Source organism: Aedes albopictus, chromosome 1 (assembly GCF_035046485.1).
Source record: "Aedes albopictus strain Foshan chromosome 1, AalbF5, whole genome shotgun sequence".
NCBI classification, from domain to species: Eukaryota; Metazoa; Arthropoda; class Insecta; order Diptera; family Culicidae; genus Aedes; species Aedes albopictus.
In genome coordinates, this window is record NC_085136.1 from 62,220,236 (window position 1) to 62,233,116 (window position 12,881).

General features: G+C 44.1%; 1 protein-coding gene across 1 annotated transcript in view; it reads right to left on the reverse strand.

The window, feature by feature from the left end:
- Positions 1-5,064: 5,064 nt before the first annotated feature.
- LOC109401855 (sodium channel protein Nach) overlaps positions 5,065-12,881 on the reverse strand; it is a 31,421-nt gene continuing 23,604 nt past the window's right edge. Inside the window, exons 2-3 of the mRNA XM_019674458.3 lie at positions 5,748-6,251; positions 5,065-5,689 (exon numbers count right to left, since the gene is read on the reverse strand). Coding sequence (XP_019530003.3) covers positions 5,065-5,689; positions 5,748-6,251 — 1,129 coding nt within the window. The remainder of the gene's footprint in view (positions 5,690-5,747; positions 6,252-12,881) is intronic.

Genomic DNA, 12,881 nt, shown 5'->3' on the forward strand with positions numbered 1-12,881 from the left:
CGCCAAAGCCGCGGTAGAGCGAGCGAAAACACGATGAGCCAAAGCCGTAGCTCGTCAGTGCAATTAATTCGGCTCTTGAGAAGGAAGTGAAACGCGTAGGCGCGGCAAAAGAGCGTGGGTGATGAATGTTACGATGCCCGCGAAAGACACGTCTGGACAGCTATTCACAGACCCGGCTGACCATCTGAAACGCTGGTTTGAGCACTTTGGAAACCTTTTCTAAGTGTGGTCCACGCCACCAACACCTCAGCATGATCCGCCAAGGGTTCGACGCATTGCCCGTGGCAACAGCGAAGCTTCAACATTGCAGGAGATAAAAACAGCCACCCATATCATGAAATCGAACAGGACCCCGTGGGTAGATCGCATTTCAGCTGAGATGCTCAAAGATGACCCCGTAGTATCTGCACAACTGCTGAATCAATTATTCTGCAATATGGGGGACACCACGACATTTCCGGCCGATTGGATGCAAGGCGTCTTAGTAAAAGTACCTAAAAAGGGTGACTTGACTGTATGCGACTGCATGGTCATAGGCTGACAGGGAAGGGGGGGGGGTTTGCTTCGGCAAACCTGAGCGTCTGTTCTCCAGGAGGAGCGGCTCACAACAGCGTCTGATATCCATGTTAGGGGCGGCTGATCTACGTCCGAGTGCCAGCGATGGACTCTAAACTCAACTGTGCACTATGGTCCTCCGGAAAGTAGGGGGTTGGTGTCAGGCCCTACGAGCCAGCCGTAAAAAACCATTGTAACGGAAAATCAGCAACAGAATAATACGAACCGAGACCAACGGCAACGACCCCAGAGAACAAAAAGGACCTGCGATTGGAAATTCGGTACGTGGAAAGGCCGATCTCCCAACTTCATTGGGAGCACCCGCAGACTCGCCGATCTACTGAAGGATCGCGGGTTCGGCATCGTAGCGCTGCAGGAGGCGTGTTGGACAGGATCCATGGTGCGAACGTTTAAAGGTAATCATACCATTTACCAGAGCTGCGGCAACACACGCGAGCTGGAAACAGCTTTCATCGTGATGGGTGATATTCCGAGGCGGTTGGTGGCCGATCGACGAAAGAATGTGCAGGTTGAAGATCAAGGGTCGATTCTTCAACATCAGCATAATAAACGTGCAAAGCCCTCACTCCGGAAGCACTGATGATGACAAAGACACATTTTACGCGCAGCTCGAACGCGAGTACGATCGCTGCCCAAGCCACGACGTCAAGATCATCATAGGAGATTTAAACGCTCAGGTAGGCCAGGAGGAGGAATACAGACCGACGATTGGAAAGTTCAGCGCTCACCAGCAGACGAACGAAAACGGCCTACGACTCATTGATTTCGCCGTCACCAAAAATATGGCCATACGTAGCACCGTTTTCCAACACAGCCTCCCTTATCGTTACACCTGGAGATCACCACAGCAGACGGAATCTCAAATCGACCACGTTCTGATTGGCGGACGGCACTTCTCCGACATTATCGACGTCAGGACCTATCGTGGCGCCAACATCGACTCCGACCACTATCTGGTGATGGTCAAACTGTGCCCAAAACTTTCTGTCATCAACAATGTACGGTACTGGCGACCGCCACGGTACATCCTAGAGCGACTGAAGCAACCGGATGTCGCCTCAGCATACGCGTAGAATCTCGAGGCCGCGTTGCCAGACGAGGGCGAGCTCTACGAGGCCCCTCTAGAGGACTGCTGGAGTACAGTGAAAGCAACCATCAACGACGCAGCCGAGAGCACCATCGCGTACGTGGAACGGAATCGACGGAACGAATGGTTCGACGAAGAGTGCAGAACAGTTTTGAAGGAGAAGAACGCAGCGAGGGCGGTAATGCTGCAGCAAGGGACCCGACAGAACGTGGAACGTTATAAACAGAAGCGGAAACAGCAGACCCGCCTCTTTCGGGAGAAAAAGCGCCGCCTGGAAGAAGCGGAGTGTGAAGAAATGGAACTGCTGTGCCGTTTCCAAGAAACACGGAAGTTCTATCAGAAGCTCAACGCATCCCGCAACGGGTTCGTGCCGCGAGCCGAAATAAGCAGGGATAAAGACGGAGGCCTCTTGACGGACGGACGTGAGGTGATCGAAAGGTGGAAGCAGCACTTCGATCAGCACCTGAATGGCGTGGAGAACGTAGGCATGGGAGACCACGGCAACGGAGGAAACGACGACACCAGTGCAGCGGAGGACGGAAATGAACCAACTCCCACGATGAGGGAAGTTAAGGATGCCATTCACCAGCTCAATACCAACTGTTAACGCACTTAACTGGCCCTTTGGATATACGGTCGTTTGACGTCGACCACTACAACTACCTGTAACTGTTCCCGTGACCGGGTTAGGCTATGAACAGAAGACTTTCTCTCTACCATTGTTCGGTACAACGTGGAAGAACATGTAAACAACATTATTGTACCACCTATTTACTCTTATAATCTAAAGTGAATTTCTGGATTAAAATTAAACCTACAAATTAAAGCTACAACTAAACCTTATATCGAGCACTAGGACACTGTTTAGAACAGGTACAGTGGAATCGGATACACAGTTTATTCTATATTAACATACATTTTCCTTTGGGCAATGAACTTCGCCTCTATAGGTTTGATTCGTAGTTATTACCTTGATTATTATTATAAACCCATCTATTAAGAGTCCTGCTGTAAATAAGGCCAAGTGTTGAACTGTGAGTATAAGATAACTATAACATAGTGAACAAGAACAACTGTTAATTGATGGCCCACTATCATCTACAATAGGTTCCAGATAGAAGGAAAATTGTGCCCACTTGAGGTTCATTACGCTCAACTATCAAAACTAAATTGTAAGTAGAATGTTTACCTATATTTAGACAATCACTAAACCACTGAAATATAATTGCAGTCGAGTCACGCGCGCTACGCTCGGACTACGAAAAAGTTTATACAGTAAAACCTCCATGAGTCGATATTGAAGGGACCATCGACTCAAGGAAATATCGAGTAGTGGAACAAAAATCCTTTGGGAAGCTTTTTGGGGGGACCATCATAGTAACCCAGAAATTATTTTTCAGTATGGAAAAAATTACTTCCATGAGTCGATATCGAGTCAAGGAACATCGACTCATGGAGGTTCGACTGTACACCAACAAAGCAGCTGGTAAGGATGATATCGCAGCTGAACTCATCAAGATGGGCCCAGAAAAGTTGGCCACCTGTCTGCACCGGCTGATAGTCAGGATCTGGAAAACCGAACAGCTACCGGAGGAGTGGAAGGAAGGGTTAATCTGCCCCATTCACAAGAAAGGCGACCATTTGGAATGTGAGAACTTCAGGGCGATCACTATTTTGAATGCTGCCTACAAAGTGCTATCCCAGATCATCTTCCGTCGTCTGTCACCTAAAACGAATGAGTTCGTGGGAAGTTATCAAGCCGGCTTCATCGACGGCCTGTCGACAACGGACCAAATCTGCACTGTACGGCAAATCCTCCAGAAATGCCGTGAATACCAGGTCCCAACGCACCACCTGTTCATCGACTTCAAGGCGGCATACGACAGTATCGACCGCGCAGAGCTATGGAGAAACGGCTTTCTTGGGAAGCTGACTAGACTGATTAAAGCAATGATGGACGGTGTGAAAAACTGCGTAAGGGTTTCGGGTAAACTATCCAGTTCATTCGAATTTCGACGGGGACTACGACAAGGTGATGGACTCTCATGCCTACTTTTCAACATCGCTCTGGAAGGTGTGATGCGACGAGCCGGGCTCAACTGCCGGGGAACGATTTTCACAAAATCCGGTCAATTTGTGTGCTTTGCGGACGACATGGACATTATCGCTAGAACATTTGGAACGGTGGCAGAGCTGTGAAATTCGGAGGCGCATCATCAGCGGAAGTCGGGCCTACTACGGGCTCCAGAAGAACCCACGCACCAAATGCACCATGTACAAAACGCTAATAAGACCGGTGGTCCTCTACGGACACGAAACATGGACCATGCTCGAAGAGGACCTACAAGCACTCGGAGTTTTCGAGCGACGCGTGGTAAGGACGATCTTCGGCGGTGTGCAGGGGAACGGTGTGCTGCGGAGAAGGATGAACCACGAGCTCGCTGCACTTTACGGCGAACCCAGCATCCAGAATGTGGCCAAAGCCGGAAGGATACGGTGGGCAGGCCATGTTGCAAGAATGCCGGACAACAACCCTGCAAAGCTGGTGTTTGCCACTGATCCGACTGGCATAAAAAGGGTGGATCGCAGAGAGCACGATGGGTGGACCAGGTGGAGCGATTTGGAGAACGGCAGCCGAATGTATGTATTAGAGTGGGTCATCGTTTATATGGAAAAGTGAAAAATTCAATGGTATCCCATCAGATCAAAGCTTTTTTGATACCATTTCAGGACCCAAATAAGTGTGCAAAATTTGGGCACGATCGGTTATGTCTACGTTTTGCGCATCGCGTTTGAAGTTTGTATGGGGTTTTACATGGGAAAACACACGTTTTTGCATTTCTCTCATAACAAGCTCGAATTTGTCCAAAATCATGAAACCGATAAAGCGGAAACATAGCCTAGAGTGTCCTGCAAAACTTTGTCGAAGACCGCGAAGTGATCGGATGCTTATAAAAAAAAGTTATAGCATTGGCATTACTTGGCGAAACGGCATGATTTTGTTGCTATTATTATTCCTTTACATGTTAAAACATAAACACATGCATGCGAATCGTTGGTTATAACTATTTTCACAAGCATCGGATCGCTTTGCAGTCTCCAACAAAGTTTTTCAGAACACCCTAGGCTATCATTTTACAGTATCGGTTAAAAAGGCAATGCGCAAAGTGTAGACGCAACCGATCGTGCTCAAATTTTGCACAGATACTCAGGGCCCGAAACGGAACCAAAAAAGCTTTGATCTGAAAAAGTGGTTCCGATGACCCACACTAGTATGTATCGTTGGTAAAATGACATAATTATTCAACACAGATATTGTCTATGTATTGGAAAATTTATTTGTAATAATAAAAGTGGGTACATATTAAAATTCCATGCATAGCCTGTTAAACATAATATTATCATGGTAAATACCCATTGTAGATGAGCCCTTCATTGTCATTTATCACATTCTTATCCGACGGTTTGATCCTCTCGCTGTACGGCGCCACCAGAATTGGACGAAACTGGTTCGGTCTGGCCAGGTGCGCAATGCGTTCGTACCGGGAAATGTACCGTTTGGTCGGTCCAACCAGTACCAATCCCTTACTGGCCGGCACCTTAACGGCTTCAAATTCCTGGTCGATCAGCGCCACGGTTATCACTTGTTTGTTGTTGAACGGTCGTTTGCTCGGACCTTCAGGTTGTGGTTCCGGTGGAATTGCCAGAGTCGAAGTGTCAATGCGATTTCCAAGATCCGGTTTAAGGCTGAGATTGTACCGGTGTTGTGGTTGCTTCAGCTCTTCCTGTTCGATGGCGATCAGTTCGTCACGGTTTTTATACAGCATGCAGCAAGCGCGCATCGTGAAGAAGTAGATGATCTCTACTCCAGAGAGTAGGCTGAAGCCCAAAAAGAGGCCAGCGATGCCTCCAAACGATACCAGCAGGTCGACCCAGCCGAACAGAACCTCGCGCTTGTAGCGAATGATGGGCCACGTGAGATACTCGATCGTAACTACCGCATCCTTGTTGCCATCTGAGATCAATCTGCGTGGGAAATTGAACATTTTAATATCTGGAAGTCTTCTCCAAACACAACACTTACGATTTGGAATACTTCTCGATGTCGTACACCGTATTGTGGCAACCCAGCTCGCAGTCCTGACACCCACTGATGCTGGTGATGTTCGCGGCATACTTGTCCAAGCATACCATATCTCTGACGGTGCAGAACGGAAGCGAAACCGGCGGAGCGTAGAACGGTGGAATGCACCGGCAGTACTTGAGACACTTCTGCATCCGGCATTCCTTCATGCACCCGGAAAACGTGTAATCGTCCCAGTAGTACTTGAGTTTTACCTCGTCCGGGAAGATGCACTTACGCTGCCCGGTGGACAGCTGACGGGCATCCTCGGTGGTGTAGGTTTCCTTCATCGAGATGAGAAAGTCGATGGCGAAGTTTTCCTCCCATTCGACGTGCGGACGGAAGTCCCAGCCGGAGATTTCGTTGTACGAGTGCACGAAGATGTGCGATCGTCGAATCGGTTTGAACGTGAGGCCCCACTTTTTGTCCGTTTCGTAAAGGAAGTTGACCTTGGTGGTGCGTTCTCTGTTTTTTTTAGGAAAGATGAGGTAAAGTTTTAGAAATAATCAAGGGCGCAATGGGACCACGCTACGGCTCTGGGTATAAGCTTTCTGTTAAGTGGTAAAAAGTTTGTATTTGCACCGAATTTCATTGAAAAATTGAATTATTCGTCAACAATGATTTTAATCTTAATTTGAACCATCGTAATCATAATTTGAACCAATTTTAATCTTAATTTGAACTACTGGCGGCTGCAGCTTGAGCATCTCCCACAACAGCCAATTTCATGCTGAACAATAGAAAAACACATGGATCTGCTAATTCCCATATCTATTTTTCATTAGGCAGTGGAATTTCAACTAAGAATGTTCAAAACTCTTCAGGAACTTGGAAACTAAGGGCAACTTCACTGGTGGTCCAAATCCTTGTTTTGTTCCAAATTTTTGAACCAAACCAAAAATTGAGCTTGCACCGGTGTTGTAAATTTTGTTTTAAAAATGTTTTATACCATTTTTCTGATCTATTTTTTTGGAACTGACATAAATTTTGTTTCAATTTTGTCTCGATTTGGAACAAATTCTTGCCTGTTCCAAATCCTTTTTGACAGCTCAGTTTGTTTTCAGATTGTTTGTTTGTCACCAGTTCGCAGCTGTTCGCGAAAAAAAAAACAACGAATTTTCCAACGAATTCCGGAATCCTGAAGTGCCCGCGGAGGATCCCGCCGCATACAGTCATAGATTTTTGGAGGTACACATCGCCGGACCCATCTGGAGCGAGTATTTGCGGATTGAAATTTGTGGCAGATAAAAGGATCCGTGTCCCGACGAGCTACAGCGGCTACAACGATTGAGCAAAGGAGATGCTACCGGATCACCGGATTCATAGTTACCCCCAACTCCGAGTTGCGTATCGGAACAACAGAAGCAGCTTCAGGAGTCAAACCGCCTGAAGAGTTTATTTTTGCCGCATTGCTGCGATGCTGTAAAAATATTGGACTGACCGGGCGCTGCAGAAATGCTGGACGCACTCCGTCGGAGTGAAAGGAATTAGCTGGAATCCAAGCTGGAACCACGATTAATGTGTCACGATGGTAACTGACATCCCTTCAGCAGATTAATTAAGAATGTCTGTAGGGATTTTTTAAAGAATTTCTGCAATATCTACTAGAGATCCTGCGAAAGCTACTGCCAAGATTTCTTGCTTCAGGAGTTCCATCTGAAATTCCTACAGAAAGGCATTGCCGGACAACTTTTACCAGAATTACCTTAAGGTCTGAGGTCAAGCTCGTCCGTTGAAAATTTGAAATTACCACGTGCTGCCGTTGAAAAAGCACGTTTTAGCTCTCTCGGAGAGGCAGCTTGTCCCACTCGTTCGGGGTTGGCAGTGTGGCCAGGATTATTTTGAAATGAGTTTATGGTTCAGTATAGCCAAAGTTGTACAAGATGGTTTTGTATCAACATTCTGGTTTTCATTTTGTCCTCAGTGACAAAAGTTATAACATGGATATGGTAGAAGATTTGCAGAGAAAGAAAATAATGTAAACAAATATAATAATGAAAGATGTGAATATAACTGGCTCAGTAAAAGGTCGGGTATTCATCAAGAATATACTGATGGTGTCTGAGCTCGTTTCTTGATCAGTACATAAACTTTACAAAAATTATCGTTGTTATCCAAGGCTATGGGTATCTTAGCATGCATATACGATATAAGAATGCGAAAATGATTCATTGATCATAGAAACCACTTAGCTATTTGCTTTATAATTATAAGCTAAGTAGCAGGTTGAGTCCAAAAGACGGGAGTTACGAAGAAATAGAACAAGAATAAGTGTATTGTATTGATACAGCAATAAAATGCATGGCGAATTATATATAACAAGCAGAGTTACTTCTTATTATGCTTGACGTCGGAGAAGATTTCCACTATTGTTTCATCGAGCATTTCATTGTGTTTTCATTTATATTGAAACTAAATACTATCACAGCATGGAATCATAAATGGTTAGACTTATCAAACCTCTTGTATCTAAAGATAGATCTCAAATCATTATTGGCAACCACCAAAACGGTGATCCACACCGACCTCAATTTTCTCATTTCAGTCGATACCAACAAAGCAGAAGAGAAAAAAAACTCTCCCGGCTGAAGGCTGTGGATGGATGCCCGCAGATGGGAGAACAATAGAGCACGGTATAAACAAACGCCGTCCTGGCAGGGCAGGTGCGTTTGGTAGCTGCGAAATAGTTGCTATGAAAATGATTTCGTGCAGTTCGAGCAAGTTGCTCGAATACTCAATCAATGATTTTATGTAGCAGCAAATGCATTGATTTGCATTCATTGCATTGCATTGATTGCAATTCAAGGTTTACATGGAAAACTAAGAGAAAATAAACTAAATCTTCTCAAAACTTAAACAAAACAGAAACATTTTATAGATTCAAATTTATTTAACATATTTCATTCAAACATACAGAGAAAATAAAACTGCTCGAAACTCTAGTCGGCTGTAAGCGTCGACTCATAGGAGAGCTACGAATTTTATAGAAATCATATATGGTATACCCGATGATTTTGGGTGGATCGGTGAATATTTTTTTATCATCCGGAAATTCATCTAGAAATTCAATGGATTTCCTTCGAGAATTTCTCTAGGAATTCCTCTTGAAGTACCTCCAGAAATTTCTCTAGGAGGTCCTCCACGAATGCCTCAAGGTGTCCTTCAAGGCAGTCTTCAGGAGATTTCTTGAGAAGTTCCTCCCGGAAATCCTCAAGGTGTTCCTCCAAAAAATCCTCTAGGAGTACCTTTACGAGTTCCTCTGGAAATACCTTGGGAAGTGTCTCCAGAAATACCTTTTGGAGCCCAACCAAGAAATTCCAGAAAATTTCTAGAAGTTCAAAAGATTTTTTTTCTACGAGCTTCTCCAGGATATTCTTGGGGAGTTCCTCCGAGAATTCTTCCCAAAGTTCCTCGCAAATCTCCTGTAGAAAATCCTCAAGGAATCCCTCTAGGAGATTGTCTAGGAGTTTCTTCTAGAAATTCTTCTAGAAGTAGGATTTTTTCTATAAGTTCCTCCGGGAATTCCTCGAGGACTGCCAAAGGAAACTCTTTGAAGTTTCTCTAGGGATTTCACTAGAAGTTACTTCGTGAAATCCTTTTCGAGTGTCTCCAGGAATTCTTCTTGAGTTCTTCCGGAAATTCCTCTAGAAGTTCTTCCAGAAATTGCTTTTCGAGTGCCTATGAGATTTCTTTGTAGGAGTTCCTCAAAGAATTCCTCGGGATTTCTCTAGTCGGTCCTCCGCGAGTTCCTCTAGGAGTTTCAATTGCATTTTTTTTTTCTAGGAGTTTCTCTAGGAATTCCCCAAAGAGCTCTCTTGAGATTGCCTCTAAGAGTTCCTCCAGAAGTTTCTCTAGGAACCTTTGAAAAGTTCAAATGCATATTTTCTAAGAGTTTGTTCTGGAATTCTTCGAGAGGTTCTTCCGGATATGCCTATAGGAATTTCTCCGGGAATTCCTGAACGAGTTCCCACCCTTAGTAATTTGTCCAGCAGTTTCTGCGGGGCTTCCTTTAGAAGTTTCTCCAAGAGTTCCTATGGTCTCGCCGGGAATTCTATTAGGATTTCCTCCAAGAATTACTCTAGGAGTTCCTCCAGGAATTTCTGTACAAGTTCTTCCGGGAATCCTAAGAATTTTTTCGGGAATTACTCTTGGTGATCATTCAACAATTCCTCCAGGAACTCCTCCAAACAATTCTTAAGTAGTATACCTCTAATTCCTGTAGGAGTACCTCCAAGAATTTCTTGAGAAATCTCTCCGGAAATATCTCTAGGAATACCTCTAGAAATTACTCTAGAAGTTGAACATGCCTTTTTTCACGAGTTACTCCTGGATTTCCTCGAGGAGTTTCTCGGAGAATTCTACCAGAAATTCGTCCAGATTTTTTTCAAGAAGCTCTTCTAGGAGTTTCTCCGGAAACTCTTTCAGAAGTACCGATTGGATTTTTTTATGAGATCATCCGGGAATTTCTCTAGAATTTCTCTGAGAGATTCTCCGAGGATTCCTCAAGGAATTCCTCAAGGAGTTTCTCCGGTTAATCCGCTAGGTGGTCTTCTGGGAATTGCTATAGAAGTTCCAAGAGGATTTTTTTTTCTAGAAGTCTCCCCGAAAATTACTCTAGGAATTCCAAGAATTTCGCTAGGAGTCCTTCCGGGAGTTTTCTTGGGAGTTCCATCAAAAATTCCTCTAGAGGTTCATCCGGAAATTACTCTTCGAGCTCCTATCGGATTTCTTTCTAAGAGTTGCTCCGGGAATTCCTCTAGGAGTTTCAATTTGATTTTATTCTAGGAGTTCCTCCAAGAATTTTCCTAGGAGTTCTTTTGGAAATTTTTCAAATGTGATTTTTTCTAAGTGTTCGTACATAAATTTCTCGAGAAGTTCTCCAGGAAATGCCTATGGGAGTTTAACCGGGAATTCCTGAAGGAGTTCCTACCCCAGAATTTTCTCGATGGGTTTCTCCGGGAATCTAGATCCTAGATTCCTCTAGGATTTCCTCCAAAAATTCCTCTAGGAGTTCCTCCGGAACTTCTTCAAAAAGTTCACCAGAATCTCGTCTAGGAATTCTTCCAGGAATTTATTTAAACATTCTTCTATAAATTCTTCAGGTAGCTCCTCCGGAAATTGATCTTCGAGTTTTTATAAGATTTCTTTCTGGGAGTTCTTCAGGGAATTTCTCGAGATTTCCCTAGTCAGTCCTCCGGAAATTCCTCTAGGAGTTTCAATCGGATTTTTTTTTCTAGGGGGTCCTCCAAGAATTCCCCAAAAAGTTTTCTCGAGATTTCTTCTAGAGGATCCTCCAGCAATTTATAAGGAGGCCTCAGCGAAATTCTTCTAGAAATTCAAATGGGATTTTTTCTAAGAGTTCGTACGTTCGTATCTCTGAGAATTCCTGTAGTTTTGCCGGGATTTCTACTAGAATTCCTTCAAGAATTCCTCTAGAAGTTCCTCCAGAAATACCTCAAGAAGTTCCTCCAGAAATTCTTCCAGGAATTTCTCTAGAAGTTCTCCCGGGAATTCTTCTAGGAGTGTCTCCGGGAGTTCTTCTTGGTCGTCAACCAGCAATTTCTTCAGACGTTCCTCCAAAAAATCTTTAAGAAATATCTCCTGGAATTCCTCTAGGAGTATCTCTCCCGAGAATTCCTCTACAAATTTCTCCAGATTTTTTTCTAAGAGTTCCTCCTGAAATTCTTCTAGGAGCTCCTACGGGATTTTTTCTTTTAGTTCGTTCAAGAATTCCACGAGTGGATCCTTCGGGAATTCTTCTTGAAATTTCTTCAGAAACTCATCTTGAAATTCCTTCAGAAATTCCTCTACGAGTAACTCCAGCAATTTCTCCAGGAGTTTCTCCTAGAATACCAACTAGAAGTCTCTCTGGGAATTCTTCTAGGACTTCCAAGAATTTCTCTAAGAGTCCCCCTGGGAGCTTCATTGGGGGTTCCTCTAGGAGGTGCTCCAAAAATTTCTATAAGACTTTCTCCTTGTTCCTCAAGGAGTTTCTTCAGCAATTTCTCTACAGGTGTTTCAAAAACTATTCTATGAATTTATTTTTAAAGTTCCTGCGGGAATTCCTCTATGCTGTCGTTCGGGACTTCTTCTAGGAGTTACAATGTATTTTTTTTTCTTGCAGTTCCTCCGGAAATTGCTCTACGTAGAATTAGCGACACCAGTAGAATTCGTCCAAAATTACCTCCGAAAATTCCTATGGAAGTTCCTTCGGGAATTCCTCAAGGTGTTTCTCCGCATATTTACCCAGGATTTCCACCGCAAATTCTTCTAATTGTTTTCTTCAGTAATTTCTCTTACAATTTCTCCACGAATTCCTCTGGGAGTTGCTCCAGGGGTTCCTCCAGAAATACTTCTTGGAGTTCCCTTCAGAATTCATCTAGGTGGTCTTCTGGGAATTCCTCTCTAGGAGTTTCATAGGATTTTTTTTTTCCTAAAATCTCACCGGGAATTCCTCTGGGAGTTCCTCCGGGTATTATTACATGAATATCCCAAAGAGTGTCGTAAGCAATTTTCTTCAAATGTCATCCAGGAATTATTTTATGAGTTTCTCCCGAAATTCCTCTTGGAGTTCCTCTAAAAATCCTGCAAGAAATCCCGTCGGGAATTTTTATAGGAGTACCTTCAAAAATTTCTCTATAAGTTCCTCCTGGAGTTCTTCTTGAGATTTTGTGTGTATGTTTCTCCGGGAATTAAACTAAAGTTTCTCTAAGAAATCCTGTCGGAGTATTTTCAAGGACTTTTCAAAAGTTCCTCCGAAATTGCTCTACCAGTTCTCAAGGAATTTCTTTCTAGCAGATCCTCCGGTGATTCTTCGGGGAGATACCCCGAGAATTTCTGCAGGCGATCCCGATATTCCTCTAGAAGTTTCAATGGGATCTTTTTCTTGGAGTTTCTCCATGAATTCCTCGAGTGATTCTTCCGGAGTTTCCCCGGGAATTGCTCTGGGAGTTTCATTTCTCCTAGAGAAATGGCTGAAGAAACTCCATGAGGAATTTAAGGAGGAACTCCTGGAAGAATTCCGAGAGGAACACCCAGAGAAATTCCAGGAGGAAGTCCTAGAGGTATACCTGGAGGAACTCCTAGAGCAATTCC